Source organism: Hyalella azteca, unplaced genomic scaffold (assembly GCF_000764305.2).
Source record: "Hyalella azteca isolate HAZT.00-mixed unplaced genomic scaffold, Hazt_2.0.2 contig2817, whole genome shotgun sequence".
Taxonomy (NCBI): Eukaryota; Metazoa; Arthropoda; class Malacostraca; order Amphipoda; family Hyalellidae; genus Hyalella; species Hyalella azteca.
In genome coordinates this window covers 80,672-98,136 of record NW_025933077.1, presented here as the reverse complement: position 1 = coordinate 98,136, position 17,465 = coordinate 80,672, and the positions used below count along the sequence as shown (strand labels likewise).

Here is a 17,465-nt window from a genome sequence, read left to right as displayed (position 1 = left end):
GTACAGATTTGATACACGGTAGAGGGATCACGGTACACGGTAGTCTTAGGACTGAATTATCTCGACAATATCTCGCTGTTGCTCGGCCCCTATACCGGGAAAGTCGCCCCCCGCTGTGGCAGGATTGTTGTGGTAGTGATGCATGTGCTTAGCATAGCTCTGCCTGAAGAATGTACTCCAGTTACATAGAGTACATACCATTTTATTGCGGCCAAGATGAGAGTTTATGTGATCTTCTAGTTTTATTTTACTCCAGGTAGCAAAATGACACTTCGGACACTTCAAGAGTTCGACTCCATGTTGTGAGCGAACATGTCTGCCCAGGTTTCCGGAGCATACGAAGCTGCATAACGGACATTTGTAGACATATTTTTTATTGTGCGTGTTAAAATGTCGGTATAAATTGGCCTTGCAATCTGATGTATAACTGCACTTAGGACAGAAGAATAAACCATTTGGGTTCATATGGTCCTCCGTGAGATGCTTGTTGAAGTCTGTGCGGTAGACGGTCCAGTAGTCGCAGAGCTGGCAAAAGAGATGTGAACGCTCCTGGCCTTTGTGTTTAAGTTCAATATGACGAGTTAAAATGTCTGCATTCATGGTGGAGAAGTTACAGAAATCGCAATATTCTCTCCGATTGCCACCAAAGCCGATGACTCGTTTTATATCCGCTTTCTTGCCGGCAGGATCATTGACCCAATTCTCAAGCTTTGACCCATTTCCAGCAGAATAATTGCCCCATTTCTCATGCTTTGACCCATTTCCAGCAGAATCATTGCCCCAATTCTCATGCTTTGACCCATTTCCAGCAGAATAATTACCCCATTTCTCATGGTTTGACCCATTTCCAGCAGGATCATTGCCCCATTTCTCAAGCTTCACTTTTTCTTCATAGTTTGGAGGAGAAGGTTCTTTAAGATCCAAAATGTTGTCTAAGAAGTCATCTTCCAAGTCACTCAGCATTCCTGCTTCTTCTGAGTTGTTTTTTGGAGAAATTTCCTCTTCTCGGGCGGGTGATTCCAGTGGCTTTCCAGGGTCAGGTTTGCTGGGCTGCGGTGATGGAGGTTCATCCTTGATGATGCAGTCGGGGATGAGATGCTCAGCATCAACTTCCTGCACATGATTACATATATTGAAAATCAATGGAATTAACATGATGTTCAATTAACATGAACATGATTAAATCAATTGAAAACAAGCTCAAGAAAATGAGATTTTGTCTCTATAGTGGTTTATTTTTTGTCACTGTTGGGTCTTGACCCATTTTGCCACAGCAAAAATATTGTGTCAATGCAATGTCGGCTCTCTGCTTGTCTTATAAGCAGACAAAGTCAACAATTACCCATTAAGTTTTTTTAGCGCAAAAGACATTTTCTCCTTATAAAAGTATTCTTTTACCCTGAATAAATTGCACCAATTTTGAATTAAATAAATATCACATTAAAACTTACCACCATTCATAATAATGAATATAGCTGTACCTATCAGAAATACAAAAGAATAAGATAGAGAGCCCTGACATAATTTATATTCATCACTTGTTAAGGAAATAACCTAATGAATATTTAAGAAGAAGTTACTTTTATCATCCATTGCGAGGATGTAATAGTTATGGATCAAACCATCTCATGAAGAATAAAAAACAAATATTACCTAGGAGTAAATCCTGTACAATGTACTATTGTATATCTGCTTAGTTCTAGAGATTAAAATCCGCTCATTTTGTTGACAAGTTTGATAAAAATATCAAAAATATCATACAGAATCAGTAATAAGTAATCATATTAAGTACCTAATTAAAAAAGTACCATAATGTTGCATAGACATCATATGACTAAAGGAAATACTGTCAACTGGGATGACTTTGGCCACCACTACAACAGAAACAAATGGCGGCAAAACAAAATAATAAATGTTGGCCAAAGTCACCTCAGTTGACAGTACTGTGCTCTTGTCGCCTTTGGGGAACTGAAAGCATTTAATAAATAAGTATTTGAGTAATTTAAAGATACATTTAATCCACACAGACTTTGATTACTGACAGTTATGGTGCTAAATAATGATTATAGGTAGTGAGGAACATACAGTTAATAGAATATTGTAGGAAAATAAGTAATATAAAAAATATGTTTCTATTAAAATCCATTTATAAAACAAAAGTATTCTTCAATTGATTTAATATATTATAGATAAATGCCTGTTAAATATTGATCAAAAATAAATCTAGTATCAATTTTGTTTTCACTAGTTATTTTATTTGGTAATTTAATATTTTATATTTTTTAGTAATTTAAACCAATAACTTTAAATAAAAAAATGAATGCTAAGAAATTCATACTACCATTGAAGAAGACAATTCATCAGAGGAAAAATCGCTCTTGATAACGAGGGGGGCGGCACTTGAAGCATCATGAAGACGGAGGTAGAATGGCTGCCGACTCATGAGGTATCCGTCCTGATGCTCCATTTCTTGACACAAAATTCTTGTGCCAACTTGGCCAGCAGATGTTTTGGCAACTGAAATTAAATTGGATTTAATATACCTAATTGATTTATAGCATAGGTATCAAATATATAGATGAAGGGATATCTGTACTAGATTAAAAATTTATTATGGAACAATGATGGTTAACTAATTTCAAAATTTGATAATGATTGAGTGACTAATTATGAAAATGATGCAATCTAGCATTTGTGGAGTGAAATATTTTTTTTTTTTCATTGGCTAGCTTATCTTGGATACATAGTGGCAAACATGACTTTAACTTAGAGCTTCAAAAGCTAGTAGGGGATTATTTTGAACCCAATGATAAATTAAATATATAATTATATTGAGGTGATCATCACTGAACTGTGCATGAAAGCCATGACAATTTGAAAAAATAATCTAAGATAAATAGAAGGTTAAGCTAAATTTTAGGGTTATCTAGTTAAACTGTAATACATGATTTTAGTGTGGGAAAATTTATAGGTATACAAAGATTATCAGTTACCCTATCTGACTTGAAGCAGACACTGAAAAAAATGTATATTTTTACTAAATGAGCTGCCATCCATGTAGGAAAAAAATCTTAATTATCATTTCTAACTGAACTCTAAGGCAGAGCAATGACCTAAGTTGTGTAGGTATTTAGGAAAATTTTAAATTTAAATGGCTCAATTATGCAGTTTTATCAAAAATTAGCATGGAAATTATTCGTGCCAAGGATTATCTTGCGGTTCAGAGAAAGAGCAAATTTCTGAAGCTTGCTGGTAACACATTAGCATCATAATCTATTTTATAAGATCTTGCTGACATATTTTTCAATATATAACTCTTTACCTCAGCGAAAAATTGGCTAGAGCCATCCCATGAATTGGCAAAAACACCTGTTAATTTAGCCAATTTTACCCATTCCTAGAGCCTTTCCTCCAAAATTTTCAGGAAATGATAAGAAAAACTGCCTATTTTCTCCAATGATTTTTTTAAAATCACCCTAAATAGGACAGTTTTTTCCAGTGTTTGTAGAAAACTTCTGCCTGATATTCCAAAGAGGCCTCTTTACGTACATTTATTATTAGCAAGAAATTTGAAAGGTTTAAACTAATTTTGAATATTTTCCCATTTACAAGAGAGAAAATGAAGACACAAATTTAGATATAAATGATATGTTCAATGGTGATTTTTATAAATTAGAAGCACTATTAAATATTTAATTTTGCCTTATTCCTAAAGAGAAAATTAGGAAAGCCACATGGGTCATAAAAAATGGGTGAAATTTACTGTGCAGCTGGGAGTTTATGTCTCATTCAGCAGTGGCTTTGATTCAATTATGCAGTTTGGGATTAAAGCAGTTCTGTTAATAAATTATTAACAATACTGATCATAATAGTAACATTTTGGGTCAAAAAATCAATCTTGATGGTATAATTGTTTAATAATTTTTTAACTCTGAAGTCTTAATATAATAGTCATACCATAGTTTAATCTGGAATATGCAGCATAATTTAAAAAAATGACAGGTGACAACAATTTCTTTCATGGCAGACTCAACAAATTGATGGGCAGATATATGCATTTTTTTTTCTTTTCTACAAAATAAATTAGAAAATATCTACAGCAATGGACAGTGGACACATTTGCCCATGCGCATAGCCACATAGAATAAAGGCAGGGTTTTTCATATAATTTGTATGTGGCTTCTGCAGTCTGCATTCTGGCCAGGGTGCAAGCAGCGTTGCCATGATATGGATTTTTAGCCCAAAGCATTGCCAGCCATTTTCAAGATCCATCATCGGATAACTTTTAATAAGAAAATGCTGCAAGCAACTGTGATAGTATATCCCTTTCTCTCCACACACCGCACCACTTACACACATAGCAACTGATTTCTGGACAAGCTTCACTGCATCCTGATCCATCTGGCGTACCACAAACCTTACTGTGGGCACTTGGAGTCTCAGATTTGCAGTAATTTTGAAGTAATTTCTAAATTGCAATAATTTCAATTCAAATGTGTTGGCAAGATCTTCAAAAGGTGGTAATTTTGCTGCTGATGTGTTGCCAAATATCTTTTGATATTCACCCACTTTCTGCAGCCTGGCAGACCCAAGAGGCCACAACTGAAAGACACAAAGATGGTCTACTCTTTTTTAGTTTTAGTCATACCAGGGCAGGATTGAAATTTTTCTACTTGTTTATGAAATCTTGCGGCTCTAACATGACAAAATTTTAATACAATTGGAATCTTGCAGCCCGATTGTGCCTTTTTGTTAACAATTAGGCAGGAGGTAATTCATCTGACAGAAATCTCGCGGTTTTGGAAATGGCAGGAAAGTTCTAGTTGTGGACCTAAAGGTAGATGTTTTCCACATTTATACCAGGGTGCAGAAAGTAGGTGAATATCACAAGATCCTTTGGTGATGCATCAGCAGCAAAATTTATGCCTTCAGAAGATCTTGCTGACACATTTGTATTGAAGTTACTTACTGCATTTTAGATATTTCATATTTGCCAGCCTTCAGCCAACTATTTAGAAAATAGTTGAAAATTTGAAAGAATGCATGCTCACACAGACCACAGTAAGGTTTTTGGTATGTTGGATGGATCAGGATGCAGTGAAGCTTGTCCGGAAATCAGTTGCAATGAGTGTAAGTGTTGCAGTCCATAGAGAGTAACAGATACGGTATACTATGAAAGTTGTTAGCAGTATTTTCTTCTTAAAAATTACCTGGGGGATGCATCTTGAAAATGGCTGGTGACATTTTGGCTAAAAATCCATATCTTGGCAACACAGCTTGCAAGTTGCAAACTCTGCACCCTGATACTCATAATGACAGAGCAGCAACTTTCATAGACTTTTCTTCAAATTTATTTTTGAGTCCTATAACTATAAGTAGAGTATTAGAGTAGGTAGAGGACTAGAGGTAGACCGAGGATGGAATTCTAATTTCGAAGGTTCATATATTATTTTGATCCACCAAGACCACTTTTTCTATCCAACATTGTTATTTGAGGCAAAAAATGAACTTCTTAAAGGCTTAAAACACATACGCTAACTTGCTCAGTTTCTATAAAGTACCTAATCACTTGGAAGTTGCAAGTCTGCACCTTTCACTCAACAATTAAAATTAGACCTATAAAAAGTATTAGTTAGTTGAAAATTTGTCTCTTAAGTTGACCACAATGAACTAAACTTCATTAAGTAATCATTAGGCAGAGTTTTTCATCATGCACACTAAACACGCAATTCAGAGTTCAGACGAGCTGAACTTCACAACACTTAAGCTAATGTGCTACTGAATTGAATTGCTTCTTTACCGCTACCGGTGATCTAGCGGGATGATCAATCGTATACTTAATTCATATATGGTTGTATACGAATTACGAATTAACTAATCGTTTGTATACTTAATGCAAGACTGCAAGAGAATGAATAATTATGTTGTTTCTGATCAAATGAACAAAAGCTTTTTCTGTTTCTGATCAAACGAACGAAAACTTCTGATCAAACAAACGAAAACTTCTCATCAAACGAACAAAAACTTCTGATCAAACGAATGAAAAGGACTTTGAATTCTAATACGGATCGTTAATTTTAACATCGTATTTCCAAAAATCAATTATTGCATTTCTTTTAATTGAAAAACATCCTTTTACATAAAAAACAACGAATTTTTTCTTACACCTCCTCAGGAATGACGAATGAATGCTCCTCATATTGACAAATGACGATCTTACTCTTATAGCTAAAAATTCTAAATTGAATGATTTTGTCATTTCAAAGACTCCATTGATTACAGAACTTTAGTTTTTGGAAGTGTATTCAAGAAAAGTTTCTGAAATAGTAGAAACATTAGAAGCGTCATTTCCGTTCTTATATATAAACAGGATTAATAAAACACCTATCAAATCCATCCAATGTCCTTCAATTTGTGATGTATGAACGACAGTTTTACTTTGATTCCTATGATGCTCATTTTTACCGGTTGAAGCTGTAGAATTAAATTAAATTAAAAAATTAAATAAAATTAAATTTTACTAAATCAAAATTTATTATTTAATACACTAGATGGTACATGCTGTAGAATTAAATTCTATTAGAAAAATGTTGAATTGAAAATCTGATTATATTTTTTAAATTAAAAATTAATTTTTATTGAATTAAATTGTATTATTAATGCACTATACCGTATGTGCTCTATGTTTTCTATAATGAAATAGTTTCCCATGTTAAACAACGAAAATTTTCTAAAAGACACAAAACATTCGAAAATGCGGGATGGCAGACGAAATCATTCAGAATTTGAAGTGAATTTATCAAGATAAATTCAATTTATCAAGATAAATTCAACGTAATAGGGCAAAAAAATCAAATCTGGAACGTATAAATAGGTTTTTATAATTAAAAAAAAACTTTCAATCATTTAAATCTCAGAATGGATTGTGAATCAAGTCTATTTATTGTGAAATCAAACTAGACACAACCAAAACATAAGTGTGTGACACCGTCTTGTGAGAAGTAAACAGAAAACACCATGTGAATGTACGCAGTGAAAGAGTCAAAGTTTATCTCATAATTTTGTGTGAAATCGAAAACTTTGTGGGTGTTGTCCAATCGTGAGAATTTTTTACGAAGCTGGATGTGTTTTTTTTTATTTTAGAACGTATTCATTGCAAAAATGTGTCCGCTAGCCTACAGATAAACGACTAGTTAACTTGATTAGTCGTTGGCAACACAGGATTGGATTTCAAACCACGCGTGATTTCGGAAGCACAGCTGTTTTAAATGAGCTCAGTTTGTCAATTTTCATTGCAGTGGAAGACTGGAAGGTGGTGTAACGCGGTGGTAGGGTTGGTATTTCCATACGTTTTCTTATATTGACATGAGAATATATTACCTATACATAATTCCACACTGGGTAGACCATGAAAGTATTTTTGATACCAGCATAATCATGCACAAGAAATTAATTAAAGCTTTGAGTAGATGAGGAAATTAAAAATGAACTTATTCTAGAAAAGTACTTGGTTTGCCACTATGGACTTTTATTTATGAGTGTAAGAATGCAAAAAATTGTTCTCCATCTATATTAAATGGAAAAAATTAGAGATTATATGAATAAAATTTTTATAGAAGAAATATAAGCAGTGGAAACATAGTGAATTCTGGGAGAAAAAAAGTAGAGGACTAGAGGAGTAGTGTAGAGGTGAGAACTGAGAAAGGTAGACTGAAATGATACAGACGTTTAAGCTCTTCCATGGCCTCGAGCTGTTCCCTGCATGCCAAAGCCGCACTGTAGCTTATTCCTTCCGCCCTGCAAAACTCTGCAGTAATATCAGTAGATTTAAATTCACGAATGATAGTTAACAAGCAGCGAAACATCTTAAAAGTTCTATCCCCAGCACCTGAACACCAAAACAAATGCCTGTGTTTACGTTCGATAGGCGGATTACCAGCAACTCAACAAGAGCCGGCTTGGCGGAACGGAAAGCATTCTTAGAAAATTCAAGCTGTGAGTTGAGTTTTATTTGAAACAGGCTCGAAAAGGCAGGAAGAAATGAACTAAGAAATCTGAAATTATGTCAATAAATAAGGAGATGTGAGAAAGAAATTGTTGTTGGAAGAAAGTATCCCTTTCATTAAATATTCTTTCGAACTTTTGCTGTACATCGAGATGTGAGTATGACTGTTGTTGTTAATAATGCGTAATCTCACTACGCAAATGACGTATTTGGTTTTGGTATGCTATTTACTTAAAAGATGTATACTCATGCACTATTCACAATCTTCGCCTGCTGGGGCTGACGCTGACGAATAGTGGCCTTTACTTGCGAATAGTTGAGATTGCTTGCTGGTCGCAATCTCCCTAATCACCGAGACATCATAGGTTGTCGAGATCTGCCTGGGGTCGAGATCTCATTGATTGTCGACATATACGTGGGGGTAAAGACCTCTTTCATGGTCGAGACCTGGTAGGTAGTCGAGACCTCCTGGTGGTTGAAGCCTCTATGATGGTCGAGATGTGGGGACTTTCATCCGTCTACATTTAATTATTATTTGGAATTTGACTCAGTCTCAGGGGTATTTAAAGTCAGGTAACAAGAGTTATACCAATAGAAACAGACTGATTTAACTAGGACCGCTTAATGTAACTGGTCGGTTAATGACAACAAATTTAAGATTGCCAGTACTTATTGTTAGCTCACGTGACCTGCTCGATGATGGTGGCCCCGGGAAGAGCTTGGAGACAAGGGCACGTGGTGATGACGAGGTGTCAGGAGCACGTGGTGCTCTACGCCTGCTCGGAGGTGTCGTAAGTGGAGTTACGTAGACGTTTTGAGTGTGCCGAAGCAATATAAAACTATTGATTTACTTGCAACACGGTGAATTGTGATAGAATTTTGTCAATAATTCAACATAGGCATAATATGTGATCGTGCTAAACGGTGCTTTTTGAAAAAAAAATTCAATTAAGTTATGCCAGCTAATTTCTTTTCCTTTTGTGCTATAATTTGCAAGCAAATCTTGATATTCGTAGCTGAGTTTTATGATCATTCTCTAAAATAATATCTTCATGACTCTTTGATTCAAAACTAAGTGGAGTTTGACAAGTCAACCATTTTTCTAGCTACGTACACAAATTCCTTTCTTTCTCCGCTGATAGTTATCATAGTTTAACTCCAACTCACAAGAACTCCAACTTACAAAATGTTCTAAATTCTAGGTAGCTCTCTAAAAAGTCCTCAAATTTTGAATGGGAAAAATGTAATTTTTGCCTTGATTGCAAAAAATTACAATCAAGGCGTTGTCATTGCTATTTAGAAAACGTCTCGCTCATTTCTCCATATGCTCCCTAGTCAGTCAACGCAGATGACGCTGACACATACAACCTCCTTTCATCCACGCGCACAGCGTACTAAGTTGACAGGAGCTAGGAATGGCAAATTCGAAGCCTCTGATTGGTCAGTTAGTTGGATGGTTTCGCTAATACCTTTTCAGATGAGTCTTGCGTAAGACAGTTTTGTTAATGCCAAATTTTGACTGACTTAGGCAATACGTAACTTTTTGAACGTAAGTACGAAAAGTTACGTATACTTAGCGAAGTTTCGTTAATCTCTGCCCTGAACAAGATTTAGCTGAATAACGCTCACCAGAAGAATGGTCAGTTAAAGTTACATTTGAAAAACTCATCTTCAACTTGCTCGATTGCTTGCCGTGAATAGCCTGATAATTGTCAGCAATTTTAATGACTTCATCCAAAGCAATCTGAAAGATATTTCTTTCCTTCAAAAATTCTGCGAGACCTTTATCTACACAATGTAACAATTGATCTTTAATCACTAATTCTTGTAACTTTTCAAAATTACTGTCAACATTGGCAAGAGCCTGCATCGTTAAAAGATTTTCTTTGAGATACAAAATGAACTGAGAAAATGATTCCTCTGCTTGACGAGCACCATGAAATCGCCGCTGGTAATCGTATATGGTGAAGCCAAAACTCTGCACAATTAGGTCTCTTACCTCAACATAGGGTAACCCTGGTGGCAATGTATCCAAAAACACCCCAACCTTAGTATTGGCAAAACCGTTCATCAATGCAGGAATAGCAACACTTTCCGACCAGCCATTGGCCTCCTTGACTCTCTCAAAAGTTCTCAAAAACACCGCTACATCTTCTCCTTCCTTGAAAGGATTCAATTTAATGTTGGTTCTCGAATGTCCTGAAATCTGGTTTGGCACGCTTGCTTCAATTCGCGTCGTCTCCATTTCGAGTTCCGCCATACGCAGCTCGTGTTCTCTTTTCTTCTCTTCTCGTGCAAGCAGTCTTTCTTATCGATAAGCCTCTTCTTTCCTTCACCGCTCTTCCTTTTCCAAACGCTCCTCTTCCCTCCTCAATCTCTCTGTCACATACTTCAACAATGCACTGTCACTGAGACCTAATTCCTTTCCGTCACGAATGAACATTGACTCATCCATTGCTCAAAAGTAAGTTCCTTTTTTCTCGAACTGGAAATTTAGAAGATGACTCAAGTTTATCTCACTGTAACAGTCGTAACACAGTAACACTGAGCTCTTCATCTAAGTATTCCACAAATCATACTGGCCACCTTTGACCATTGTAGTGTTTCTATTGGTTCAAGTTCAAACGGACGAGTTTATTAATTCATTGACGGTAACTTCAAATGGGTGAATGTCATTAGGCTGGATCCAAGTTCCAAGTTTATTAATACCCTTTCGTGACTGACGGGACTGTGGTGTCCCGCTCAATATTTTACCACATAACTTGCATACAGCGCAATATTTGAGGCGCAGCTAACTACAGGGACATATAAGAAACATTTTTCACCAAAATATAGCGATATCTGGCATCTTTCGTGGTTCGCACCGCAACAAACAGCATTGAGCATCGAGTGACTGTGGGATATGCTACGTTTGTTTTTTGCTCATTGGATTTCTCTGCCAATACGAAGAACTGCGTGATGAACTGCTACTATTTTTGGTAGGTTTATTGCTAAAGTATTGGTAAGTGGGTAGATGTGTATTTTATCAAGTGTAATGCACCTACAATGATTTTAATTAGATATATGTGAGTGGGACTAATTCATCCCTGTGGTGGAGGCAGGACTGAGATGTCCAGGTGGCATGAGGTTGCAACGTTATGTGATGCTATGAACTCATTCAGAATGATCTAATTTTGTTGTATTTTAGCTTACTTTATCGATTGAGAACACTCATTATATGAGTTTTAGTCATTAAAGTCATATATAGCCCGAATTTTTTCATTTCGTTGCATTTTATAATATTTATTGACCGAGATATGTCAGTTCACGTATTTCAGTGGCAAACGCATACAGAAAAATCTAATTTTGTTGAATTATATTGCATGATAACACTCAGTATATGTGCTTCAGTTATAAATCTTATACTGATGATTTTAATTTGGTTTAGTTTTATAAAATTTCATGGTTTCAGAGCGATCAGTTTATACGTTGTAATGATAAATATTTTCGTTTTCAGGTAACTATGGCGAGGAAGTACCTAACAGACGAAGAGATTGCGTCACTCTTGGAGGAAATCGAAAGTGATTTCAGCTCTAATACTGATATTGAGAGTAGCCATGAACCAACAGAGAATATTACAGTGTTTTCTCACGATCTAGCAGCCTTCTCCGACGAAGAAGAACAATTTGTAATACAGATCACATCTGAAGAAAATGCCACTGAAAGCTGCATCTCGACTACGGAAGATCAACCCAATCTGGGCATAAATGTCAAACGAAAATGGAGAAAAAAAGACGAGAAAGCTTTCAACATTGAATTCATTAGCAACAAGAAAAATGACCCGGTCATTTCATCACCTTTTGATTCTTTTTTATTATTTTTCGATGATGATTTGGTCAATACAATTCATTATGAACCCAATCTGAAATGCACTCAGGCAGGCAAGGCTGCAGATATATCTGTTAATGAAATAAAAACCTTCCTTGGCATCAATATAGTAATGGGATACAACAGATGTCCATCAATTAATTCATACTGGATGACTGGAGATGACATTGGAGTACAGTGCATAAAAGAAGCCATGTCAAGAGACAGGTTCTACAAAATACTGCGCCACCTTCATCTCAATGACAACAGCAAAATAGACTGAAGCAAGGCAGACAAACTTTACAAAGTAAGGCCATTATTGAACGTCTTGAAGCAGAAGTTTGAAGTCATGAGAGACCCACGAGAATATCTATCGGTGGACGAATCAATGATAAAGTTCAAGGGAAGAAGCAGCCTGAAACAGTACAATCCGCTAAAGCCAATCAAAAGAGGCTACAAAGTCTGGTGCTTAGCTGACGATGAAGGCTATGTGTATGACTTTGATATATACACTGGTAAAAGTACTTCACAAATTCCCTGCAGAGGAGCTTCACAGGGACTTGGGGCTGATGTTGTCCTAAAGTTGACTGAGAAACTGCATGGCAAGAATCATAAAGTATTCTTTGACAATTTTTTCTCGTCAATACCATTATTGGAGACTTTGAAATCGTGGTGATGACGAGGTGTCAGGAGCACGTGGTGATGACGAGATGCTCGTGGCGTGGTGAGATGCGAGAGGCGTGCATGTTGAGAACCACGTGGCGTGGTGAGAACCACTTGGAGTTGCACGTTGTTGTGATGTTGTTTTAGGGCAACAATATGTTCTTGGTAGTTGCTGACGTGATGTTGCAGCGAAACAGAGCTGCGTCAATTTTGAACACACGATTCAATTTGGTAAGTAAGCAAATTATCACGTGAGATTAAGGCATGGCAAAAGCTTCTAACGCAGAACCTTGCACTGTCTCCAGATTCCATCCATTACGGCTACATCTCACTGAGCAAACTGAAGACTAGGGCTATCCTAAAGGCAGTGTTTCTAAGTTAGCGAGCTTACCGCGATCCTGCTAGAGCAGCTGCTGGAATAGAAGTGGGCTCTGAGAGGGCTGAAGTGAGCTGTGAGAGACATACCGGAAATGAATGTTGCCAACTGAACCGGTGATTCGCTGGCATGAATTCTCTCTAAACTATTTTCTTAGATATGAAAGTAGTTAGACAGAGACATAATTGGTTGTCAAGATGTTGTCAAGATTTTCTTTCCGATCTCGCTAACTCCACTATAATTCTGAAACTATTAAGTTGTGTTCCAGATCTTCCTCTAATTATTCGCTCTCCTTAATCCGATAGCATGATTTAAATGATGGTTGAAGATTTGACCGAAATATTCATTTATTTCATTGAGGTCAAGTGTGCATCAGAGGGGCATTAAAACATCCAGGCTGCATGTACTTTTTACTGTAATGATACTTGGGAACGCAATACTTGCTTATATATCAGTCGCATAGTACATAAATAATACATTTTTTGCTGTGTCATCATTCGATGTATTTGTAGATTTATAATTTTATTTGACGCTAATACCTACGATCCAAAGTTAAGAATAAATTAAATGCTATCATTGCCTACACTTGTGTTTTCCCTTACGTCCACTATCTCTTCTGGAATCTTCAAGTTTCCTGTAATTTGACCCCAGATAACAGCAATCGGAAACATATTCACACGATATCCAGTAATGAGTTGAAATCCAGGTATATGCTGAGTGGCCCGGTTGTTGCAGTTCAGGGTGCTAAATTGGAGCAGTGAGCTCTGGGTTTAATCCCAGTTTGGTGCGTCAGTTCTGGTCAGAAACGGTGGGGAGGCCGGGTGGTTAAGCACAGCTAAATTAAAGAAGTGCTTCGCGTGTTCGAGACCGCTGCGAACTGTATATGTTTTGTGATAAAAAGATTCGCAACAGGTCTTACGGTCTAATCAACGCTGAAACTAATATAATATCTTTCGTAAACCATATGTATGAACCATAAAAGTACGCTAGTTTCCACTTTTGGACCTTCAACCTCTGGTGAAACGCTTTTTTATATGTCGCCCTCGTCTCTGCCAAACCAAGACGTAACGAGGTATCCCCAACGATTAATAATAACATAAAACTCATACTGATACACTAATACTGATACATTAATACTGTACCAGCAACACCGTAGCTTTAAAAGCCATTGGTCTGGCTAATGGGAAATTGTCCTCCATTTGGGTGAATAAAATCTCGAGTAACTACAGTTCCTACCTTCATCGTCCAACGCAAAAGATTCGAGGTTCAACCTGGTGATGTAGCTGTCCAAGGTCTGGCAATAACCCTAGGTCACACCTAATAACCTAACCATCCAAGGTCTGACAATAACCCTAGGTTAAACCTAATATCCTGAACATCCAGGGTCTGACCCACAGATCCTACACCGCAAGGGTCTGTACGATCCAGTCCCGGTACTTGTGGACGGCCGTGTAGACGCCGAAGCTGCCTTTGCTGCCGCACAGGAGGCGGCCGAAGGACGTGAGTCCTATGAGGAAATACTTGCCCCCGGCCTTGCCCGTGGCCACTAACGGACCTCCGCTGTCCCCCGAGCACGTGTCCTCCCCCGTTTCTCCCCCAGCGCATATCTGAAAGTACGCGAGAAGGTGTAAGAAGAGGCATGGATAAGACAGTTGAGATGCAAGAGTAGAGAGTGAGTGCGGTGACATCAGAGAAGGAAAAGTTGCCAGATGGAATTCAAGCCATACTTCGCATCAACCTCTCATGTGATTGAGAATCGGGGCTGGTTTGCAGTTAGTATACCGGAATTGGAGGTGACATGGATCAAGTTACCATATGGATTAAGTTAAGAACCATAGCTTGCACCACCCTGACCTGGTTCTCGTTCAAGATGCCAAGGTAGGAGGCGTTGCAGAGCTGTATATCCACCAAGGGGAGCCTGATCTCCTGCAACACTGGGGAGGAGCTAAGTTTCTCAGTCGCCCCCCAGCCAACCGCCAGAGCTAGTGGGTTCAACTCCGACGATGCCGGGATATTCGGGTCAAAATTGTTCGGGATGCAAATGGGTTGTACGTAAGCTGCGGAGTAAAAAGGTATAAAGATAGTGAAATTACACCCAAGGAGAACATTGGGGACTATATAGATTCAAACAGTTTCTTTCCGTCAATCAACTGCCTGGGAATGTTAGATCCCATGCGATGCTTTCACCACAAAGATTTTATTACATATAATAATAGCGGTTTCAGCGTTTATTAGGCCGTAGGCCTGTCGCCGATTCTTAACATCGCAGAACATTCACAGTGACAGTAATCGTCAGATAGAGAAACAAGATAAAATAAGCGGGAAATGAACCCATCACGTCAAAGAAAAGGCAAAATAAACTGTTATTAAATGTCGATGCAAGGACGGAGCCTCTCAGCGAGCTGAAAAACGAGCTGGTGAAAAGTCTTACGTTGAAATAACGAGAAAATAATACATTGTTTGAGAGACGCTCAAGTATTTTAGAGAAAAATTTGTTGAAAGTGAATGTTGTAACCAGTGATCAGCAATATTTGAGCCTTCATGACGATATTCAACTGTGAAAAACTGACAGGGATCGGAAGCCGAGGTCGTCAGGACGGACGCAGTGGGCGGCGGTGACGACGTGCTGGCGCGTCACCAGCGTCGCCCCGCACTCGTAACTCAGCTCGAGCTGACCACCCTGACCCGGCACTGCGGAGAGGGGACTAGTAAGGGGGAGGGGCTAATGCAGGGGGACCAGGGCAGGGGATGGAATAAAGCAATGGGGGCTAGTGGGGGAACTGATGCTGTGTGGAGACTAATGCTACTAATGCTATAGGGGAACTACTGCAGTGGATGAACAAATGCTATGTGAGAACTAATGCCGTGTGGGAACTAATTCTATGGGGGAACTGTCGACATTCACGATATAAACGTCATTAGCCCGTTACCTCTTATGTTTATGCAACTTCATTTCATAAGTAATTATTCAATTATGCTTGAATCGCAGCTAGCAAATCTTTCCACGCACAATATAGTTACCCACCCGAATACCCCAGAGCGACCATCCAGGGGTTGCCCCCCAGGGGAGCATTCCTCCCCCCGAATATCCTGTCAATGCTATTGGTGTCGCCACAGGTCAGGGGCAGGTCGGTGGGGGGCGCGCCTTCTGTCCCAACATTCTCAGGAGGAGGAGTAGGGTCGTCTTCCAGGGGTGATGGCTGCCCTCCACCGCAACACACCTGTGGGGAAGGCTGTTACATGGAACGTCTCCTCTGGGACAGAGTGAAAGATCGCATTCTCTTCATTCAGGGTAGGGGAGCCAGAGAGGGAGTATTGAGTCAAATTCAGAGAGCCAAAAAAGGATAAATATCAAGAAACATATGCTGTAAGAAGGCTCATGTTAACTTCCAAAGAATTACCAGTTTACACCAGACCTCAACTTAGGTGTTCATTTCAACCTTTAGCAACGCTAGGGAGTTTAGAGCTCATCTAAAGCGTCCGTCTTCACCCCTTGACACCATGTTTTTATTTTTCAACTTCGTGGAAAGATTCGGCCAGTGATATTTACGAGCTATGAAGTTACACCTTTATAATAACAACAACCTAATTCACTTGTAACATGAATCCACCTCGACGCTCATCACAACCCACCATCAAAGCTACACCGCTCACCTTGATGGTGCGGTTAAGAAAGCCGCATTTCAGGCGCTGAAGGGCCGCTGCTTGATCGTACGACAGGCGTTGGCCGGCAGGCGGCCGTAGCTCAGGGCAGTCCGTAAGCGGCACGCAGCGGCACCCTGGGTTTGGAGGTGTTGTCATATTGGAGGTAAACTTCCATCAGCCAACTTTTCAACCCCCAAAATAAACCGTCATTATATTTTTAACCCATATTTTTCACGCATTCATAACAAATATTCCAAACCCAAAATCATTCCACACTCGCCTGGAGGCGCTGTCCCTCCGAAGACGACGGGTCGTTGTGCCTCACATGCAGGTAGGCCGAGGCATGCGAGCCCGAGGAATAGTAGGCCAGGCAGCATCCTGCCTAATTGCTGGGCTAGGTTATCTCGGTAGGCCTAGGTGAGCTAAGTCAGTATACTATTCGAAGCTTATGAAAGTTGATTTTAAAAGACCTTGAGGAATAAAAACAAATGTTTTAACCTTGATTTTTATGAAAATTCTGAAAATTTGTGCCCACTCAAAATCAAAATAGGAATGCAGTGGAGCTTATGAAAATCGACACTCTTTTCACTGGAGATGACCATGACATGAAACTTAGTTCTAGGAGCGCAGTTCGAAGATCTATTCAGACACCCTGTTACTCAAGATGGGAGAACAAATTTGAAGTCCTTCAAGAACTACTAGGGCGAGGGTATTAAGTTTGAAAATCCTAACCTTTAGAGAAGTACCCAAAAACGGTCGACTTTTCCGGCTTCGGGACCTGTTGAAGTACCTGGGGTGTTGCTGAGAAGGGTGTGGGAGAACTGAAGGCTCGACTAACTTTGCTCCGATAATAATAATCGTTGCTAGAAGAAAACGTCCCTAGCCAACTTAAAGTTGAGATGGTAACTCCAATCTAAAAGGATGAACAAG

General features: G+C 38.6%; 3 protein-coding genes across 3 annotated transcripts in view; all 3 read right to left on the bottom strand.

The window, feature by feature from the left end:
* Nucleotides 1–115: 115 nt before the first annotated feature.
* LOC108665815 (zinc finger and BTB domain-containing protein 17) lies at nucleotides 116–7,924 on the bottom strand (the record flags this gene model as incomplete). Its single annotated transcript, XM_018152620.2, is given in 3 exon segments — nucleotides 116–1,113; nucleotides 2,342–2,517; nucleotides 7,727–7,924. Coding segments are annotated over 3 exon segments (1,313 nt in total), but the record flags the coding sequence as incomplete, so codon positions are not given.
* A 5,362-nt stretch (nucleotides 7,925–13,286) lies between these two features.
* LOC108665816 (CLIP domain-containing serine protease HP8) overlaps nucleotides 13,287–17,465 on the bottom strand; it is a 36,607-nt gene continuing 32,428 nt past the window's right edge. Inside the window, exons 6-7 of the mRNA XM_018152621.2 lie at nucleotides 14,745–14,947; nucleotides 13,287–14,497 (exon numbers count right to left, since the gene is read on the bottom strand). Of these exons, the coding sequence (XP_018008110.1) occupies nucleotides 14,291–14,497; nucleotides 14,745–14,947 (410 nt within the window). The 3' untranslated portion in view covers nucleotides 13,287–14,290. The remainder of the gene's footprint in view (nucleotides 14,498–14,744; nucleotides 14,948–17,465) is intronic.
* Nucleotides 15,370–17,223, bottom strand: LOC108665819 (proclotting enzyme-like). The gene is made up of 4 exons (XM_018152624.2): nucleotides 16,816–17,223; nucleotides 16,545–16,669; nucleotides 15,916–16,111; nucleotides 15,370–15,581 (listed from the first exon to the last, which is right to left on the bottom strand). The coding sequence occupies exons 1-4, from the start codon at nucleotides 16,910–16,912 to the stop codon at nucleotides 15,442–15,444; spliced, it is 558 nt and encodes a 185-aa protein (XP_018008113.1). The 5' UTR covers nucleotides 16,913–17,223; the 3' UTR covers nucleotides 15,370–15,441.

Excerpts from the sequence above, each read along its gene's own strand:
- LOC108665819 (XM_018152624.2), bottom strand. The coding sequence starts at position 16,912 with ATGCTGCCTGGCCTACTATTCCTCGGGCTCGCATGCCTCGGCCTACCT. Across the intron at positions 16,670-16,815 it reads CGGAGGGACAGCGCCTCCAG|GGTGCCGCTGCGTGCCGCTT; the intron begins GCGAGTGTGGAA and ends CTCCAAACCCAG. Across the intron at positions 15,582-15,915 it reads GGTCGCTCTGGGGTATTCGG|TGCCGGGTCAGGGTGGTCAG; the intron begins GTGGGTAACTAT and ends CCCTCTCCGCAG.